This window comes from Phoca vitulina, unplaced genomic scaffold, assembly GCF_004348235.1.
Source record: "Phoca vitulina isolate PV1807 unplaced genomic scaffold, GSC_HSeal_1.0 scaffold44, whole genome shotgun sequence".
Lineage (NCBI taxonomy): Eukaryota > Metazoa > Chordata > Mammalia > Carnivora > Phocidae > Phoca > Phoca vitulina.
This window is the reverse complement of record NW_022589747.1, coordinates 2,246,315-2,263,606: the sequence shown is the minus strand read 5'-3', so window position 1 is coordinate 2,263,606 and position 17,292 is coordinate 2,246,315. Positions and strand designations below refer to the sequence as shown.

General features: G+C 56.6%; 1 protein-coding gene across 2 annotated transcripts; it reads left to right on the top strand.

The window, feature by feature from the left end:
• Window positions 1-271: 271 nt before the first annotated feature.
• Window positions 272-13,621, top strand: HUS1 (HUS1 checkpoint clamp component). 2 transcript variants are annotated; one of them, XM_032430596.1, is made up of 7 exons: window positions 294-535; window positions 620-796; window positions 1,861-1,968; window positions 2,879-2,953; window positions 6,974-7,073; window positions 8,399-8,518; window positions 10,502-13,621. In XM_032430596.1, exons 1-7 carry the CDS (start codon window positions 419-421, stop codon window positions 10,582-10,584), a joined length of 780 nt encoding a protein of 259 aa, XP_032286487.1. In that variant the 5' UTR covers window positions 294-418; the 3' UTR covers window positions 10,585-13,621. The 2 variants fall into 2 exon arrangements, with proteins under 2 accessions (XP_032286488.1, XP_032286487.1); XM_032430597.1 differs by lacking the exon at window positions 10,502-13,621 and having other exon boundaries at window positions 272-535; window positions 8,341-8,424.
• Window positions 13,622-17,292: the final 3,671 nt, after the last annotated feature.

The window sequence follows — 17,292 nt, the reverse complement described above, 5'->3', positions numbered from 1 at the left end:
GGTGGTCGGGGTTGGGGCCTGGCGGGCAGGAGGGCAGGCGCCAGGGCGCGAGGCTTATTCCCCAGGTTGATGTGGGTCAGGTAGCTTCTCCCAGCGCAGACATGCCCTGGTGGTGGGGCCCCAGGGTCCTCAGTCCTGCGGGTGCCCAGCCTTGCGCTGGCCTCCAGGCTGCAGCCCCCTGTGGGCCTCAGTGCAGGCTGAGTGAGTGGACCCCTCAGCTGGGGGCCAGTTAACCCCCCAGCTGGCTTTCCTCATGGGGCAGGGCTGTGGGAGGCCGGCATGACCTCGGTGTCAGAGGGCTTTCCGCGGGGGACCAGCAGACAGGGTGGTCTCCCCCCGGGCGGTGGCACCAGGCCGACGCAGTGGTCCCAGCTGTCCCGCTGATTCCTGGCTTTACCCCGCCGCAGGGGTCAGCGCCATGATAGCCAAGCTTGCCAAAACCTGCACGCTCCGCGTCAGCCCGCAGAAGCTGAACTTCATCCTCTCGGACAGGGTGGCCAGCGGAGGGGTGAGCATGTGGTGTGAGCTGGAGCAGGTGAGCAGGCGGCGCTGGGGGCCGGGGGGCGCCCCCCGGGGCTGCCGGAGAGGCCACACAGGGCCCTGCTTTTCCTTCCCTTAGGAGAACTTCTTCCGTGAATTCCAAATGGAGGGGGTGTCCGCGGAAAACAACGCCATCTATTTGGAGCTGATGTCGGAAAATTTATCTCGAGCGTTGAAAACGGCCCAGAATGCCAGAGCCTTGAAGGTCAAGCTGACGAATAAACACTTTCCCTGCCTCACGGTCTCTATAGAGCTGGTGAGCAGGAGGGAGCACTGCGGACACGTCCCACAAGGGATACAAGTGCCTGTAAATCTAGGTGTTTCAGCGACACGGAGAAAGCTAGTTGGGTTTATTAAAAGGAAAGATGTGTGCGCGCATACTCGCTTTCTGTTGGAGTCGGGCCTCCTCGTATTTTAATAGTGTTGGGATCATACCGCATTCAGCTAGGACCCTGCCTTTTCCCGAACCAGAGCAGTCGTGCACCTTCTCCCGTCTGCGTATCCCCGCACAGAACCATGCTTTCCGTCCAGTTCCACCGTGGAGGGGTTTTCCCCACCTCCTCTGGGACACCTTTGGGTGACCTCTCGTTCTCCCAGAATGCACACACCTTCAGTGCTGTTTCCAGAAGCCTCTGTCACCTGGCTGTCCTCGGGACACACACCCCACAGGCTCTCCTGGCTCACAGGACAGCGTTCACATGTCTTACAGTGATGTTCGGAGCCCTGCACGCCTGGCCCCACCTGTCTTGGAGCCAAATCACCAATTACCACTGTCCAAATGGTTCCCCGGAGTGTCCCCTTCTTGCCCAGCTCCCAGACTTTGGGGACCCTGGGGCTCCTGCTTGGAATGTCTCCCCTTCTGGCTCCCTGAAACCTGCAGCCTGGTGCTGCTCCTCCCCACCTTCCCTCACGCTGCAGCTTTTTTAAAAAAGATTATTTACTTATTTGAGAGAGAGAGAGAGCATGCAGGGGGAGCAGCAGAGGGAGAGGGAGAAACAGGCAGCCTGACACGGGACTCGATCCCACTACCCTGGGATCATGACCTGAGCCGAAGGCAGACACCCCTGTGTGTGTTTCTTGCTTATTGACCCATGTGGGCCCCTGGAACATGGGGACCTGTCTTATTCACCACATGTCCAACTCCTTATGGGACTCCGAGCAGAACAGGTCCGCCATAAATATTTGGTGAATGGACTTTGATGAAGGAATTAAGAACATTCCACTTAGATTTGGTATCAACATCTGTTTATCCTTCCGTTACTCTGTTTGCTTATTTAATGTTGACGCTATGGAAATATGTTTTAAATTTTCTCTTGGCAGTTATCTGTGTCGAGCAGTAGCCGCATTGTGACACATGACATCCCTGTTAAGGTTATTCCTAGAAAATTGTGGAAGGATTTGCAAGAACCTACAGTCCCAGTTTCCGATGTGAGTGATGCCCATCGTCTTCCGCTCATGATGTGTTCTGTGGTGTGATTAGAATTCCCTGATGTTAGTTCTGGGCTCGCAGTATATTTTATTTAAAAATTGTATAGTACCTGAGGGGAAACACTAGTCATTTTTAAAGAACACTCCAGGAAAATCTTGCAGTATTTGCCTTTCACTGTTTACGTGAAACATCTTAAGACAGTGTTGCATATAGTAGAAACGCCACACTCTACACACAGGAGAGCGAAGTGCTTGGATCGTTGTGCTTGAGTAAAACTAACCTAACGTAGCACTTGCAGGGACAGTCGGTTCAGCAGGGGCCAAGAGGGGGCTCCTGCAGTCCTGCTGGCAGGAATCCCAGAGCCCCTCAGAGGAGCGATGATACCAAAGGGCCCTCTGCCTCTCGCTCACAGTTTCTGGAAGAAGTGCTGCAAGGGGGTTGGGTAGACTATTGACTTGCTGGAAGGCCCCTGCGCCGACCGCGCCACCTGGGGCATCGTTCGGAAGCCGGCGCCCCCGCCGGGTCCGGGCTTGCTCGTGGCGTCCGTCAGGGTGGGAGGAGGCCCGGCGCGTGGCTCCGGCCCCTCAGAGGACGGGCCCCCGCGGGCGCTGAGTGTCATCCCCTGGGCACGTGCAGCGGCATCTCAGCTGAAGGGCCGCATCCTGACCCCGGGAGAATGCCCACAGGGACACGGTCGCCCAGGTGACCAGAGGCCAGCAGGAGGGAGCAAAGTTGAAAAGTTGTTTTTCTTTCCGTGTTTTGAAAGGAGCTTTATTCAGACAGCTTTACAACAGGATTTCAGAGTGTTTAAGCAGACGCACATTCCAAACGCAGTTAGCGAGCACCTGTCAGTACTTGACTGTGTTCATGTTTTTTTAACCCTTCTGATGTGTCTCGTTGGTTTTGTAGGTTAGTATTTATTTACCAGTCTTGAAGACGATGAAGAGCATCGTGGAAAAAATGAAAAACATCAGCAATCACCTTGTAAGTGATGCCTTCTTTAGAAAAGCGTAGTCCACGTCTTTCAGAAGTGTTCGATTCGGGCTGTGTGCCCTGGGAGGAGGCCTGGCCTGGCGGAGGCGTGGATGCCTTTACGCTCACCCGGTGGTGTCCTGGGGGCTCCAGGGACCCGGCCCGTGCGGAGAGCCCGCCGATCCACAGCCACCTGTGGAACCCTGTCCGAGCGCTTCTCCGCTCCCTTCACTGGGGAGAGTTTCGTGTTTCTTCATCCCTCCTATTTATCTCCATGGCACATGAAGAATATGTTCAACAGTTTGGGCCTTGGTTCCTTACGTCTTAGCCAGCACATTCCATATTTCATCTGCTAACGTGTATCTCCTGAATGAATCACTGGTGTTGGCCGGGAGTGGAGTGTCCTGTCCACTTAGCCCCAGAACGTCCACGTTCTCCTGTGGCTTCTGTTGATTGGGTTGTCAGGCTGGGAGCTTCCTCTGGGCTGGCTCTGGGCACCTCCGACAGGCTCAGCGTGGCCCAGGGGGGAAAAGGCAGGGCAATTAATCCAAGGCTCTGGTTGTTTGTTCTTTCGGTCCAGTGGAAATGACTCAGCAGAGTGGCCCAGACAGAGTTATCAGAGGTGTTTTTCTTGCCTCCGGAATGTGTAAAAACAGATTTCATGGCGTGGCTGCCACAGTCTAGAATACTCGGTGACAAGTGTTCCAGAGTGGCCAAACGCACAGCGAGTGTGACTTGGTGACCAGAATTCCGCGTTTGAGGTCGTAGGGAGAGAAAGAGTGGAAAGGAGGGGACTCAGCCCGGAGGTGGTCGGACGCCCTCGCTGAGACCCCTGCCCTTCCCCCACCTCCTGCAGGGAGGGGTGCGGCCCGCAGGGCGGTGCGTGGGGCACCCGGGCAGGAGCAGGGGAGACCTGCACAGGCGGGCAGGAGACCACGCCAGGCTCCCGGTGGTCCCCCTCCCACTCCAGCTTCTGGGGTCTCGTGAGGCCAGCTGAGGTTCTGGTTCAGGAGGTGTGCCTGGGGTCTGGGGCCCAGTCCCGATGCGCGTCCAGGCGCCGTGTCGGTGGCCGTGGTGGGAGCTCTGTCCTGCTCTGCCTCGCCTCCTAGCTCAGAAGCACCTTCGCAGAGCCACATGTCAGCTTCGTGGTTAAAGGAGTGACGGCGTCGTGACGTGGTGACAAAGGGGGAGTCCTCAGGGCCACACAGATGCGGGGCCCTTCCCAGCCGCATCGCGCAGCCCGTGGGACCCGTGCCAGGTGTCACCAGAAGCAGGCAGGATAGCGCGGCTTCACGGGGGCCTTGCTGCTCTCTGGGCGCGGAGAGGCACTTCCTGTTGGGTGCCCAGCACACCGGGTCAGTCTTCCAGAAGTGGTAGGTGATTATCGCTCAAGAAATCGCGGGAAGAAGTAGGGTGTTATCCAGACCCGTAAGAGAGGGAGTAGCGCTGGAGTGGGGGGTGTTCCCGATGACAGTGAGCAGCGCTCAGAGAACTAGCCCTTCATTCCTTCCCTCACTGCGTTTTGGTGGGGTGACACTGGGGGTGCTCAGGGAGGGGGTTTAATGTGTGATCACTTGGGTGTTAGGACTCGGAAGAAAGCCGAGAACAGCCTGGAAGGCTGAAGTGAGTCTCAAACCATGGCAAGCTGCTTTCCTGAATTAAATCTTTATATAAATCACTGTTTTTCAAAAGCAATGAGAACCTACAGGCTGTTTTATATTATTTCAGTCAGGCATTGTTTCTGGATTTCAGGAGGGTGGGCGTAGAAATACGACAGCATATTTCTAGGTTCGCTTGTAAAGTTGACAGCAAACACTTAACATTTGAGGGCACGTTTCTGAGATGATGCAACAGTTAGTTGGAGGGCTGTTTTCTATTTAATTTCTAAAGCCTCCGGGGCGCCTGGCCAGCTCAGTCCGTGGAGCATGTGAGTCCGTGCCCGGCTTCTGGTGGGCCTCCCACTCACAGTCTCATAGTCCTGAGTTCAAGCCCCACATTGGGGGAGAGATGACTTAAAAATAAAATCTTAAAAAAAACCCTCAGAGATAAGTGCTCACTCAAGTTCAGACAGGTTTTCAGCTTTGTTTCTAGAACGAGAAATACTCAAGAGTTCACCACTGTTAAGGAACAGGAATGAGGAATACTAGACCATGCTCACTATGTATAGAGACGTGGCAGCCCCAGAGCCCAGAGCCGTGTGGGCAGGGCGCCCTCCGCTGCCCCCGGGTCTCAGACCTCTGCCGCCCCATGTCTTCCCACGGGTGTCCTGTGTTGGTGGGTGAGCAGAACTCCGCCTTGCAAACGGCTATGTTGATTCCCGAAGACCTGCGGCCTTTAGGAAGGGGCGGGTGCCGACGTCCCGGAGAGCAGCACAGTGTGCCGCGGGCGGATCTCTCTGAACTTCACTGGTGGATCTTGTCCCCTTACAAAAGCCCGCTGGTTGGTGGGGGAGGCTGGAGCTTGAAAGGAGTGCTGTGAGTGACCTTGGAAATGTCAGGGGCAGAGATGGGAGGGAGGGCGGGTACCGGGGAGCGGCCGGCGCCTGTCACCGAGCCCAGGTCACCGAGCCCAACCCGTGAGCTTGGTTTTTAAGTAAGGGGTTATGTTCCCAGGAAGTTCTCAAGGTTTTGTGGTGGTAGTTAGGACACAGGTTTGGCCGTTTAAAGAATAAGGCCGTGGGCGAGCTTCTAACTTGCACGTTCCCCTCCCACTTGGTGCACCACGTCTCCGTTGTCAGAGCGTAAAGCGGTTCCCCGGGACTCTGCCCCCGCAGCCCCCTGTGAGTGTGGGGTGCCGTTTGCCCTGCACAGGGACAGCAAACGGCCCGTGGGCTCGTTGAGCTGCCGTCTAGCCGGCCGCTTGGGAGGGACTTGCGGGAGCCGCGTTGCTTCGTGTCCCCGTCTGGGCGAGGTCAGCCTGGCGGGATGGGCCACCCTGGCTTGTGCCGCGTGCTCTCTCTGTGTCACTGTGAGTAGTGTGGCTTTCGTGGTGGGACAGGCGCGGCGAGGGACCTTCTCTGGAGCCGCTGTGGGCCGCTCCGGCCGGTTTTCCTCAGCGCGCGGGCAGCAACCCCCTGTCCCCACTGTCCCCCCTGTCCTCCCAGTCCCCCCAGTCCCTCCAGTCCCGGAGCGCGGGCAGTGTCCCCCGTAGGTGCGTCCCTTCACGCGCTTTGCCCCCCCCCCCCGCCATTTCCGGGGCTCCTTGTGGGCTGCTAGTCCTCCTTGCGTTTCGCTGGGGTCCCCTTCAGGTCCTTTGGTCTCTGTTGCTGCTGGGCAGTTTCTGTGTCCTGTGTGTCGTCCTCACTGTCTCGTTGCACACTCCGGGGCCCCCTGCTCCTGTCCTTCCGGTCTGCTCTCCGCTGGTGAAGTGTTTCCTTCCCTTTCCGAGTCCGCCTGTGCCTGTGTGAGGCCTGGCCAGGCACTTCTGAGCTCCCCTGACTCGGCCTCGGGCTCTGTGTTCTCCCTTCTGTCATGGGCGGTTCCCCCCACGGGTCACTCTGTGTCTCCGAGCGCGCTCTTTGGCCGCTGTTTCTGTTTTTCCCGAAGGTCTTGGTGTGGGGCTTGACCACAGTCCTTCTAGGAGTCCTCTTAGAGGGCAGGTTTTCATTTTCGGGGTGGGAGTGGGACCAGGACGGTTAGAGCTCGAGAACTTAGGGTTCTCTGTCCCTTGTGACCACAGCACGCTGCCTCCCCCGTAGCGGCCCCTTCGACGTCACCTCTCTCTCTCTGTCCTGCCCTCCTGTAAACCTCACGTCCCCGTTCTGCTCACCTTGCGCTTTTGCTCCCGAGGCTTCCTGTCGCCGCTGGCTCTTCCCAGGGGCCTGGGGTCAGGCCTCCCATGCCCCCTCCCAGTCCCGCCGCTTCCAGCGGGGGTTTTGGAATCCCCTGTGTCTGCGGATGCCCGGTGGGTCTCGCTGCCCTCGGGAGTGGCCTAGGGCTATGGGGCTGCCGTGTCACCTGGTTCGGCAGAAGCTGATGTCCCCCCCCTTGTTTTCCTTTTTTTTTTTAAGACTATAAAATACTCAATTTGCAGATTATCGAAGCAAACCTAAGTGGAGAATTGAACTTGAAAATAGAAACAGAACTAGTGTGTGTTACAACTCACTTTAAAGACCTGGGGAACCCTCCATCAGGTAAGTTTTCTGGAGGTTCGTGTTTTGCGGGTAATACACTGTTTCAGGTGGCACAGCTTGCTGAGCTCTCTGCCTGGAAGAAGGGAGAAATCTCAGTTTCATGCCTGAGGAGGGAACAGGCAGCTGAGGCCCGCGCGGGGAAGGTCGGGCTCCCCGGCCTGAGGAGTGGCACCTGCCCCAGTGGTCCCTGGGGGACCCTGGTAGCCTGTTCTGCCCATTTTTCACCTGGAATGGCATAAGGTAGACAAGGTTTGCTTCCTCCCACTTTTAGCCCCTCGTATTTACGAAATTAGATTAGCAGGTGGCAGCTTTCCTCGCCTGACCACAGTTTTCTTCCCCTACACAGTAACAAAGACCATGGGACCAATTTAGTAGCAGCGAATGACAGGGTAACTGACTAGACTGGGGGAATGGGGGACCCGGGTGGTGTTCACAGAGCTCGTGGCCAGGGACGGTGCACTTAGTGGGTGCTAGAGTGGTTGGCAGGCGGGGCCCCGGGAAGTCCGCTGATGACGTGCAAACTGGATTATTCCCATGCGTGTTCTTTTTTTTTTCCTTAAGATTTTATTTTAGAGAGAAAGTGAGTGGGGGAGGGGCAGAGGGAAAGGGAGAAGCAGACCCCCCGCTGAGTGTAGAGCCTAGCAGTGTGGGTCTCCATCCCAGGACCCTGAGATCATGACTGGAGCTGAAGGCAGACGCTTCACCAGCTGAGCCCCCCAGGCGCCCCTCCCCCCACGCATATTCTTAACCACACGATAGACCCACCACTTTCACAGTTAAAATGTGTAAGTGCAAGTAGGGTTATCAAAGGCCCATCAGAGTGGCACAGCAAAGGGTTTTACTTCACAGTGAGGCGTGTATGCCAAGTGAAGTCCACATGATTAAGGCTTTGCTAACTGTAGGGTGAAATGACTGCCTTTGGTGTTACTTGTTTTATTTTAATAAATTACAGTAAGGGTTTTGTCTTTGATGCTTGCCCAAGGATATTTTCTTTCTTTTCATTCTCCTTTCGAAGGAGCGGTCTTGGGTCAGCTCTGGGTGGTCCTGCTCCTCAGTACGTTTCAGGGTACTAATAGGGACCGGTTTCTTGGACGAAAATGGGGAGAGTGGGTCATATTTCAGGACACTGTAAAGGAAGATTCGCTGGGAATTTGCCTAGCGTTTTAGAGAGAAGGACTTGGTACCTGCTTGCTTGGCCAGGACGGTGTTCACACCTTGGTGGGTCTCCAGGCTGCGCCAGCCAGCGGAAACAAATCATTCGTTTCAGCTGTCATCATGCTGCCCCGGCTTCCCGGTCTCGTCCCGAGCTGTTCATGTCTTTGTAGCCTCTGAAGACGCCTCTCGGGATAGAGACCCAGAGCAGATGGCTGAGGTGCACATAGACATCCGGAAGCTCCTGCAGTTCCTCGCTGGGCAGCAAGTGAATCCCACGAAGGCCGTGTGCAGTGAGTGCGCGGGGATCGTTGTTCGTGTTTCCGATTCCGTTATCAGAGGCAGGCTCGCGGCGGTGTGCGGTCTCATAGTGCAGACACAGCTCAGCCGCAGGGACCCAGTGCTCTAGAGCCGGTGGGGGTCTGGGTTTTCCTGGATTCAGCAGCGCCTGGTGGCCCTCCACCGTGCTGGCTTGGCACGGGGCTGTGGCTGCCTCACCTGGCCGTCGTGTGGGCGTCTGTACCTGGGGAGAAGCTTCCGGAGAACGGGTGCTGATCATCCAGTCCTGCCCTGTTGGTCTGACCTGACGCAAGGAGCACCTGACCCCATAAATTGGGCTTGGACTGAAGGTCCCCTGCTCTGCCTTTGTTGCCTTTCTGGGTCTAAACCTGAGTGGTTCCTGCAGTTGTCCCATATCTGGGCGTCTGGCTTCCTCTCGCCTCCTGATTTTTCACAGTGGTCCCTTGATCGGGGTTGGCCCTGTCTAACTTGGCTGTGCACCTGCCTCTCGGCTCTCGTCACTTATTGGCACATGAGGAAGGGCTTACTCACCCCCGAACTTTTTAAGGCTTTTTCTGTCTTCCTTGGCAACCAAGAGGGAGCTCTGCCTTTCATGGAAGAACTGTCAGGCTGAGCACTCGGCCGGTGAGTGGAGCTGAGGACAGCCCAGGTGTGCACCCGACAGTAGGCAGATTGCCAGCACTCAAGACAAGGAATAGAGAATTCTAGGGCCCTGTGCCAAGGAACGACAGCCCTCCAGAAGGAGAGACACACAGCGAAGCAGATCACGGGAGGGCAGTTAGCGCGTCCAGAAGGCACTAGATGGGCTGATGGGGCACAGGAGGTGGTGTGTGGACAGAGGGCCCGGGTTAGGGATGGAGACGCTGGAATGGCTGGGTCCTGGGGCAGGTACGAGTGTCCCCGTGTGCTGCATCCTGAGAACCCTTGGCCTGGCCTGTTGCCTGTTCCTGGGGCTGAGGGTAGGAGCTGCACCTGAGCGTGGGGTCCGCGCAGGCTGGAGACGGTCCCCCCATCTGCTGACGAGCTCCAGACAGGCTGCTGGCTGTGGTCCTGGAGAGCCCTTCGAGGGGCCCCAGTGTAACCCAGCCGTGCCCTGTGCAGAGCGGAAGCCCAGTGGTGGGGTAGCATTGCCCTTGAGCACGCCCTCGGGGACCACTGAGGACAGAGGGCCTTGTTGGTTCTGGGCCAGGTGGCCAGCTGAGCTCCTGGTGCCCTCGGAAAGGGGACATAGGGGTCCCCAGAAGTGGCAGAGATGGACCAGGAGATTGTGACACAGCAAAATTTGGATTTGGATTTCTCCTACCCTTTCCTGCCTGTAGTTTCTGCCCCTGGGGTGGCATCCTCCAGGTGTCCGATCCACTGCCCCACCCCCCAGGGGTCACTGCCCCACGCCCTCCATCTCCACCCGCTGCCTCTCCTGGGGGGTGTTTCTGCTGGTGCTGTGCCCCTTCCCCACCCCCCGTCCCCTGGGACCAGTCCCTCCTCGGCCTGGCACTTGGCCTGGCCCACCTTAATGGGCTCCATGTGGTCCCAGCCGCTGGCCTCGGAGGCCTGGAGAGCAGCCTGCCCTTGGCTCCCTGCGCCACTCCTGCCCCCACCTCTCACTGCTGTTGAACTGAGCGGCCCCCCGGGGAGTTTGCCCTTCACCCTGCACAGTGCCCGACCTGGGTCTTGGTGCGATGTGCACCCCTCCTACACCTTGGCACACACCACATCTGTCCCCCAGGGGAGGTGGGCCCTAGTGCTGGGCCTTCTCTGCACACTTAGGTTGCTCTTGGGTGGGAAACTGCATTTTCCTGGAAGGATCCTGATTTCAGTAAATGGGGGCTTTTCACCAAAGTCCTGGGCCTTGTCCCCCCTGCCCGTGGACCGGTCCCACGGCAGGGAGCGGAGCGCGGGGAGGCCGGGCTCCAGGAGACGACGTAGGGGCTCAGTGAGAGGGGTCTTCGTGGTGACAGGTTTTCTTCTCTCCGCAGACATTGTCAGTAACAAGATTGTCCATTTTGATTTGCTCCACGAAGACGTTTCCCTGCAGTACTTCATCCCGGCTTTCTCCTAGACCGCCTCGCGGCCCGGAGCGATGTCCTCACGGCCACGCACGTCGTACATTCTCCTTCTCTTCCCTCCGTGGTATTTTAGCTAAAGTTTGAGTTCATGAAAGATAGTTGGATAAACATACTACTTTATGTGACTTCTTTGTTCTCGTGTCTGTTTTATTGTCAAGAAATGGAAAATGGGGACAAAAGCATGTACTTATCCAGACTTCAGGTAGGTTGAGGCTCCCAGACACTGCCCAACTCTGGCTCTGCTCCTCGGAGCCTGATAACTGGCCAGGGCTGCCCTCCCGCTGCCTTGGGCACGCAGAGGTCACCCAGAGCAGCAGGGGGCTGTCCAGGGGTGTCCGACTGTGGCACGTGAAGGCCAGAGCCCCTGGGCTCAGCTGCCGGACCTGCCAGTGTTCCTGAAACCCGTGTGGGTCCCCAGTTACGGTCCTTACCACCCCTGTCTTCCACGTGCAGCACTCGGTCATTCTGGAAAGCACACCCGTGCATTTAGACAGAGAAGAGCTCTGTGTTCAGGGCTGAGACCACGTCTGTGTGTCTGTCTGCGAGCCGGCCTGAGCTCTGCTGGGTCTGCTTTCTCATCGCCCACGGCCTGTCCCATCACATCCCAGGGTGGGGGAGTCTCCTCTGCCCTGTGGATGGACACTGTGAACAGTGTCTTAAGTCCCGTGACAGAGCCGAGCAGTGAGGCCGTGGCCTAGGGTAAGAGGAAGAAGGGGGAAATCTGCACAAGTGGAAGATTCTTTCGTGGCCTTTTCTGAGTACGTGGTCAAACCAGAACCAGTATTTGAGCCCATCTTCGGATGCTTATCAACGGGAGTTCACATAAGATACAATATTTGTTCAGGTAACTCTTGAAAGCCAGCATACCGTTTTAGTTGTCAAGCCTCTGTCCTCTCTTTGGCTGCAGCGGTAAAACTTAGAAGTCATGATGTTCAATGAAGCAAGGTCTGAAAATAGTTTATAATTTTTTTTTTTTTTTTTTTGGTTAAAGAAAATGTAGTAGTCCGTTACCAATCCGGGAAATTGGTTCCTTCTGATTATTTAAATGATGTTTAATGTATAATGAAATAAAACACTGGTTTTAGTATAAATTAGTGGTAAAATGGCCCACCTCTCCGCCTGTCTGGCGCGGCGTGTCTCGGTTCTCTGCCCCAGCGCGTAGCGTGCGTATTTTTGGCATCCTGTCCTTGGGCGTCCGGTGTTGTGGGCCGGGTCTGTCCAGCCAGAGTTGCACAGATACTTGAGATTCTGCAACATGGATTCTTTATTTGGCAGAGTGGATTTCGTGGCCTGCCCGGGGCCACACAGCCCGTGGCAGGGATGGGACTAGGATCCAGGCATCTGACTTGATCAGTAACCCTCTCCTCCAGGCTCCGCTGCGTGGCCGGAATAATGAGTCCTGCGTTTCAGACTCAGTGTCCACCCATCATTTCATGAGTCTGGGAAGAGGATCTTCGTTATAACTCTGCTATAGTAAAGCAGCTTTGCTTGCAATTTCTAAAATGTCCTAAAACCACATGTAATTTTCCTCTGATTTATGTAGTGTTTGTTTAAACAATACCTGATTGTGATGGTTTTAGGGATAGCCCGGGTTTCCGTGTGCGCATGGCCACGCAGGCTGTCCTTGGGGGTCAGGGTGTGGGGGGTCTGTTTCTGCTTCTCGGCAGCACTCCCTGCTTCATGCTGGCCTGGGCCTCTGCCTCTTGGAGCCTTGACCGAGGATGGCCCCCCGCCACGGGCTTAGGGGAGCCACCGTGCTGCTCTACTGAGCAGTGTACCACGGTGAAGGTCTGTTAGCTCAGCTTAGACACATGAGTATAATTTGAACAGGTAACGTGTTTTCAAGACTAACGCCTCCCAGTGCCGAGGTCTCTCGCCCGCGTCCTGCACTTTAGAGACACGCTCTGCTGGCTGTGACTGTATGGGGCTGTCCCCGGTGCTCAGGCTCAGACGTGCTTAAGAATCCCTGACCCGGTGCCTCGTCACCCTCCTCCCGGGTCCTCCCAGGTCCCCCCGGGCCCTGCAAAGACCTACTCCAGCGACCCTGGCACTTGGCCTCCGTGTTTTCCTGGGCTGGAAGTGTGGTTCTGTCCAGGTGGTGAAGGCGCTGAGTGGCATTCCTGTTCTTGGTGGATGTCGCCCAATGGGCGCAGCTGCATTTTGAAAAAACACAATCGTGTCCTTGAATGTGGATTCCAGTGGGGGGTCTGAAAGAAAGCCCGAGCTCCTGTGGGTTTTTCAGCTTCTCAGTGTCCTCCTTGAGCCAGGAGGCGGGAAGTCTGTCCAGATGGGATGAGAGGGTACATTAACCCCACAGACACCCTGGGGTCCGGTTGGGTATTGACTGGGTGTGGAAAGCCTTAAAAAGTCCGGTGTGCCCTTCAACCCAATACTTCTGATTATAGGAATTTCCACAGAGATTATAATCAAGGGTGTTCTAGTATTCTTGTACTAAAAAATCCTGAAGTATCCTAAGTATGAATCCCTACGGGATTTGTTAAATAGTCTGTCGCGTGCTGGTATTTCCTGCTCTGAAAGTAACATTACAGAAACGGTGTACTGATGTGGCTCAGTGTTTATGATGTGTGGTTCGGGTGTGTTACCGTCGGATTCCGGTTCTGAGAATGATCACGTGTGTGTGTGATAGAAAAAGGTTGGAAAAATATACACCAGCGCTTAAACCTGATTATTTGTGAATGTTTCATTTCAGTCTTTGTAAACTTAAGTATCTTCTGAAACTCTTACAATCGGTTTTGTTACAAAAAAATAAATTATTTTTAGGGACTGAGTCATAGTATTTGTTATCTGAATGCAGTCCGTAATCACTGGCAAAGGCAGTTTCCTCACCATTGGCCTTGAGACTCTTCATCTTCACGCGTGTCCTTTCCTGAGTAGAAAAGTAAACTCTCCCGAGTCATGTTGAAATCACAGGAGGGTCACAGTGCTGAGTCGCTGAGTCGTGCATCAACGAGGTAACAGTGCGCTGCAGAATGATTGCGTCCTGGCCTGCGAAGGAGCCAACCCGGGGCTAGCCGAGCGCGTGGTGAGGAGAGCATGACAGCCGCTGGGGCCCAGGCTACTGGGCTGGGGGGGGGTGCTTCGCACATCTGTGATGCCTGGAGGGAAGACCCCTGGGAGCACGGGGATGGGGCCCCCTCCCCGAGCCCTGCCGAGCGAGCCCTGGTTCCATCAGAGACCCGGGGAGACGCAGGGAGACATAGGGAAACCCCGGCTCTGCAACCCCGTCCCGTCCCGTCCCGTCCCGTCCCGTCCCGTCCCGTCCCGTCCTGGGCTTAGCATCTCAGAGAGGCCGCCTCTGTGGGGTTGAAGGGGAGTGCAGCCCTCAGGCATTTTCTGAGTGGTGGAGGAGGGTTAGAAACCAGAACCCAGACTGGTCCTCGTGGGCCTGCCCGGTGGCGCCCAGGAGGGTCTGGTCAGCGCTTCCCAGCACACCCTGACCACAGGGCTGCCCTCCTAGCAGAGGGGGGCTGGAACCCCTCCGTCCTCCTTAGGGAGGGAAACCCCAGGTCTGGTTTGCTGGGTGGGGCTTCCCCACCCTCAGCCAGCAGGAGGAGCGGGGAGGGTGACAGTGGGACTGGGGCGAGGGCGTCCCCTCCTGCTTTTGTCCCTTTGTCTTGCTCCTCTCACTGGGGGCAAGCCTGCAAGGAGGTGGGGGCCGTGCCCCCTGCTCACCTTCACGCCCTGGCCCAGATCCTGCGGCTCGGGCTCCACCAATGTCTGGAGTGTGCCAGCTTGTCACATCACGCTCAGGGTGCTTTGGGGGGTGTTTGGTGGCTCAACTGCTCCTGGGGACGCAGGGGACCTCCCTTCATAGGGGACACGTCTGAAGTGACCTGGAGAGTCAGTGGTGGCTCTCGGCTGTGCAGGAGCTTCCAGAAGCGTAGAGGGGCCCCTGCCCGGGGGGGGCCCGGGACAGGGGCGTGTCCTGAAGCCCCTTGAAGGAGCACACGCAGTGTTTGACCTACATCACGTGGCCTGGGTGGTCGGACATAGCAAAGGCTTCCAAAGATGATCTTATTTCTATTTTATAATATATCGGTTATCTGGAACAATAGCTTTGATGGGTGTAGATTTCAGGGAGAAGCTACTCCAGATAGAAGGTCGAAGGAAAAAAGAGACCAGCGGGCAGGGACCACGCAGGACGGGGGTGCCACCGGCAGTCCTACCCTGCTCAGTGTGTATTGTGGACCCTACGAAATCCCCCCAATCTGTGTGTTGTGCTTCTCTTAATGACTGCCTTGGAACAAGGTGAATGCAAAGTGCTTATGTTATTTTCCTGCTCATAATGTATTTTGTAAGACAAAAATCAAAGTGATCACTGAAGTCTTCAGTGCTGAATAATGACTTCTGTGATGATCTGTGTCCTGTCAGTGTCCCTGTGACTTTGCAGAGAAGGAGAGGGTAAGGGGGGGGTGGGGGAGAAGGTGGGGTGGGAGGGGAGAGTAGGGAGGGGGGAGAGAAGAGATAGAGAGGGGAAAGGGAGGGGGTAGAAGAGGGAGGATGGGGAGGGAGGGAGGGGGGATGAGAAGGAAGAGGAGGGGAAGAAGAGGTAGAGGGGGAGAGGAGAAGGGAGGAAGGTGGAAGAGAAGAAGGGAGGGAGGAGGTAGTAGAGGGAAGAGGGGGGAGAGAAGAGGTAGATGGAGGGAGTAGGAAGAAGAGGGAGGAGGGAGGGGGTAGGAGAGGGAAAGGCGGGAGGTAGAGGGAGGGGGAGGGATAAGGGGGAGTAGAAGAGGGAAGAGGTGGGAGGGAGGGGATAGGAGAGGGAAGAGGGCAGAAAGGAGGTGGAGAGGGGGAAGAGGGAGGGGGTAGTAGAGGGAGAAGGAGGGAGAACAATTAGGAACCAGATCAGGCCGTCAGGTTGGCAGCCCTACCGCCCCGGGTGACCAGAGCGCCCCAGGCATTTGGGCTTGATCACTTATGAGGGTGTTTAAATACTGGTTTATGGATATTTAATTTTCTTTTGAAGCCCGTGGGGAGAAGAGGAGATCCTAGAGGGACAGGTGCTGTACTGACTCAGCGAGTGTTGGAGTGTGTAGGACGGTCGCTCTTCTAGCGGCAGGAGTAGATGTTTCTCGTACCTGGAAAAGGGCTTTGCCAGCGTCCTGTCCTGGCCTCTGCTGGGAATGCAGGGCGCCCCCTCGCTGTCACCCTCACCCACTTTATACGGCGCCTCCCTGGCTGGACCTACACTTTCCGCTGCACGTTCACACCAGGTAGGACGGCTCCTCTGAGGGGCGGATGCCCCTAGGCCTCGGTGGGGGGAGGGCGGCGGTGGGGGGGCGGGGAATGGGTGGGTGACACCCTAGTTCCCCCACCTAGCAAGCTCCCTATTGGCCGGTGGGCAAGGTGCTAAGGGCCAGGCCCTCTGCTGCTGGGACAGGGGAGAGCTGTCCGGTGATACAGGCCCATTGTGGGTGCCTGCCACGGTTTGGGGTGCGAGCAGGAGGCCCCATGGGAGCGGTCTGGGGGGGTCCGGGCTGGAGGGTGCTCCTGCGAGTCCTGCCCCTGCTCTTCTTGCTGCAGCCCTTTCCTGGGGTCAGCTCAAGGGAAGGTAAGTCTCCATCTACCAACGTCTTAGCAGCTCCCCTCACCTTTCCTGCAACACAATTACTCAATCCACCCCCCGCTCTGTTGCTGTGTGCTGGTGGGGGGGGGGCTTGGGGCATCTAAAGAGGACAGTGAATGTGTGCATGCCCGCGGGTGCGGCCTCTGGGAGCAGAAGGCACCTGAGGGTAGGAGTAATGTGCCAGGTGCGAGCCCAGCAAACTCCCATCCAGGGGCAGGGAGGGGGTAGGGAGTCCTGCTGTCACAGCAGAACCCGGATCTGCACGGAGGTGGACGGTGTGTGGACCATGCTGCCCTTGTGCACCGGGCATTAAATCCCAAATACGGAATTTGTAGTTAAAAAAATTCTAAATAGGTGGCTTTTATTCATTGAAATTTAGCAAAAACCACAGAAGATTGGAAGGCTGCATTGGGTACTTTGCTTTCTGGAAGGTTCTCCCAGGGGTTCAGTCCTGGTGCAGGGAAGTTGTGGGGGGAAGCCTCCAGGAAGGTAGGTGACTTCCTGGTAGAGTCGTGGTGGCTCCTCGTGAGGAGCTTCGATGTCTGTTTCTTAAAGCCACTAACTGATTCCATCCGGAGCATCTGTCCTAAAAGCTCCTATGACATTGTCCTATCTGCTGCAGAGCGGGCCACCCTCACCTCCGTGGCGTCCCTGCGTCCTCACGCTTCCTGTTCCCGGGGCGGCCTGGCCCACAGCCCCTCACCGGTTGCAGGGTCTCCTGGCACCCAGAATGTTCTGTGTCCCACACTGACCCTTGAAACATGGCTAACGTGATGGAGACGTGGAATCTTATTTTGATGAAACTCAGCCCCAGGCGGCTACGGCGTGTGGGACGGCGCAGGGACATTTCCTCTCTCCGTGGGTCACTGCTTGGCTCCTTACTGTGTCCCAGCATATGGGGAGCTTCAACCCCGGACCCCGGGGCCCGCCCAGGAGGGAACACCCAGGAGTGCATTGCCTAATGCCAGCTCGGGGTGGTGGAGGTGAGCCTTCATATCCCCCCAGGAAGGTGACAGCTGCAGAGCTTTGGAGAAGGGCTTTGTTTGCCAGCTCGGTGGGTATTTGATTGCAGTGGATCCTTCCTGTGTGCACAGTTCATTTGGAAGCCTTTAGT

Bases quoted from the DNA above. Each gene is read 5' to 3' on its own strand.
- HUS1 (XM_032430596.1), top strand. From the start codon at position 419: ATGATAGCCAAGCTTGCCAAAACCTGCACGCTCCGCGTCAGCCCGCAG. The intron at 536-619 runs GTGAGCAGGCGG...TCCTTCCCTTAG, and splicing joins TGTGGTGTGAGCTGGAGCAG to GAGAACTTCTTCCGTGAATT. The intron at 1,969-2,878 runs GTGAGTGATGCC...TTGGTTTTGTAG, and splicing joins CTACAGTCCCAGTTTCCGAT to GTTAGTATTTATTTACCAGT.